The 2,839-nt window shown below is 38.5% G+C and overlaps 1 protein-coding gene across 5 annotated transcripts in view; it reads right to left on the bottom strand.

Annotated features, from left to right (window-relative positions):
- Positions 1 to 2,178, bottom strand: part of Phm (Peptidylglycine-alpha-hydroxylating monooxygenase) — a 69,974-nt gene extending 67,796 nt beyond the window's left edge. For all 5 annotated transcript variants that reach the window (XM_067111586.1, XM_067111589.1, XM_067111587.1 and 2 more), the window contains exon 1: positions 2,022 to 2,178. In XM_067111586.1, the coding sequence (XP_066967687.1) occupies positions 2,022 to 2,144 (123 nt within the window). In that variant the 5' untranslated portion in view covers positions 2,145 to 2,178. The remainder of the gene's footprint in view (positions 1 to 2,021) is intronic.
- Positions 2,179 to 2,839: the final 661 nt, after the last annotated feature.

The following is a 2,839-nucleotide window of genomic DNA, read 5'->3' on the forward strand; positions in this document are numbered from 1 at the left end:
TTGTATTATGCTTTTTCTTCCCATGCATTTGCTATACACAACCAGATTTGCTAATTATTCTAACTTAATCTCAAGTGACCCTTCATTATGAAAATGATTAACTGAGGTTCTTTTCATGTATGTATTTCAAAGTGCTAGTCCTTTTTTTTTTTTTTTTTAGCCTATTACGGATGTGCCTAAGAACCAGTTTTAAATCCATTAAGGAAGTGGGTTTGGTTCATCGGACTTTGCTATTGGATTTTAAAGTTAAACATCTCATATTTATTTCTCGTAACTGTTTCATTAATCCTTCAAGTAACTTGTGCTTAGTTGTTATTTCAATAGCAAATCAGTTAAGATTATGGTGGAAGTTATTCTAAGAGTCAGTAAGGGCCCTCTCGTTATATTCTGAAAAGTCTGTTTTCACCTAAATGGTGTCACTGTAAATTGGATGTCAAAAAAATCAACTGAAAAAAATGAATAATTAGGAAAAGATTCGAATACAGACCCACTACGATTCATAGTTTTTAATTATATTGATATTCAAACAAATTAAAACAATTTTACTAAATGAACCTTTTTACGGATTTTTAATTCCATTCCATTACTTTGTTAGGTCGAGAATCGACTTGGAGTGTCAGTCCTTCCGCTTCTCTTTTAAGATCTACTAAGCTATTTTAATGTTTCTCTGAATGCCTCACTGAACGGTGAATATACTCTTATAAATATATCTCGGACGAGCGCATAAAATTGACCCGATCTAAATAGCTATGAAAAGGTCGTCAAACTGCTAGTGCGTGATACTGCAAGCATGAACTACTTAAGGGTTAGGGTTCAACGCCGGTGTTATAACGGGTTCACACCATTCCAGACAACGGAAAGCCATCTGCCATGGAACAGAGCTATTTTCGAAGGCATCGTGTCTACGTGAGTGACACTGGTTGGAAGAGTTAAATTGACTGGAAGTCGACAGGGTGTAGCAGGAAAGAACGACGGGAAACTGACTATGAGGCTGCCTCATAAGTCACGTAGCTAGCAGAACTCTTTATCGTATTCTGTGAATCGTTGTCTTTAATTTTTAAAGAATAATTCGATACATATTGTCAAATTTTAGCTTCTTTGGTTTCGGATTCAAGCGTTCTCCCCCTAAAAATGGACAAGGAAAAATGATTTTATATGAAATTTTCCTTGTGTTATGTTAGTCTTTATCTGTTCTATTTGCGCGTGCAAGGTTTATCTTTTTCGAAAGACTCGTACACACCCTCTTAATAAACTGCAAATGTATATAATGTAATGCGCTTAAATCTTCTGCCGGATTTCAGTGATATAATGAAAAGTCCATGAAAATGTGGAAGTACGTGATCTAACGTCTATGGAGGCACGGCGGCAATTCGTTTTACATCAGGCAGGTGCGATTGTGACGTCAGATCGACGTCATAGACTGGAACGCCTACGGCCATGCCATGGCATTGTAACAAAAACAAAACCCCTATTTCACAAAAATTCTGCCGAAAAGGACTTTACTGTGCTCTTACATTCATCGTCATTCTTGCATATGGTTTCCTATGGGTTCGTCTTGTCTCTTTTTTGTTTAATATACATTTTCTGGCCGAAAGAATAGCCTTTATAGCCTAATCGAAGCGGAGATTGCGTCCTCCCATATGGCAGCGAGGCAAATTGTCCCCAGATTTTGTTTGTTTATAGGGAACGATAAGATTTGAAGGGAAAATGATATGAAATCGCTTCTCCTTGAGTGAATGGGATGTATGTGTTACACGTAAATACACACAATTTTCCTGATGCTCGCGTCGCAGGAAACCAAAATGACAGTATAACAGAAACGAACTGGGAACGTGCTAATCTCCCCTTACATTTTTGTACCTGAATGATCTCTTTCTTTACATCCCACGTCCTTTGAGGTGCGGATGCCCTTGAATTGCATGAAGGCTATGTAGCACGTTACGAATTCCCCGTTTCCAGGAATCCAAGAGCCAAGTCTATTGCCACACGTCTACAACTACCAGAAAGTCAGCCAGTCTTACCTTTTCGGGTTTGACGTGGGGCATCAGAAGCGAAAACTTCTCGTAAGACTCGCAGGCGCCATGGGATGCCAAGAGTCCTACGGCAAGGAAGAGAGAGGTGCAAGTGACCGCACTAGGTACCATCTTGACGTCAACTGGTGGCTGAAGGAGTGCGCGCCGTTTGACGGAACTCAACACGACACATGAACGAACGAACTCTTGCTGGGGGTTACCCCTACCACAACACTCGGGACCCTCCCACATCCCCCGTTCCACCAACACGGAAATCAATAGCAGTCGTACGCACGCACGAACACGGGCTGCCGAACACCTACGTGAATTTTCATGATTTCCATCTCACCCCCTTTCTTCTTTTTTCTTTTTCCGGCTTGAGAATTGGGTGCTATTGGATGTGTCAAGATGACGCTGATGTGAAGATTCCGGCAACTTTTGCGTTTACTTGACGGTTACAGAAATTACGAGAAATTTTTGTGCGTCTGGAAATATATGTGCGTACACATCCACACACCCCACACACACACACACACACACACACACACACACATATATATATATATATATATATATATATATATATATATATATATATATATATATATATATATATATATATATATTTTTTCATGATGTTGCCTTTGTAATACGTATATCCTCCTATAATTTTGACATTTACTTTTTCATGTATTATGTTTAATGATAATGGTTGTTGAAGTGTCATATTTAGTTTGACATCAGATCTCAAAAGTACTAATGATTACTTGATAGCGTAATTTAGAATTGTTGTTATAATTTTAATAGTAACGTAATTTAGAACGAAT

The sequence above is a fragment of the Macrobrachium rosenbergii genome, chromosome 11 (assembly GCF_040412425.1).
Source record: "Macrobrachium rosenbergii isolate ZJJX-2024 chromosome 11, ASM4041242v1, whole genome shotgun sequence".
NCBI lineage: Eukaryota > Metazoa > Arthropoda > Malacostraca > Decapoda > Palaemonidae > Macrobrachium > Macrobrachium rosenbergii.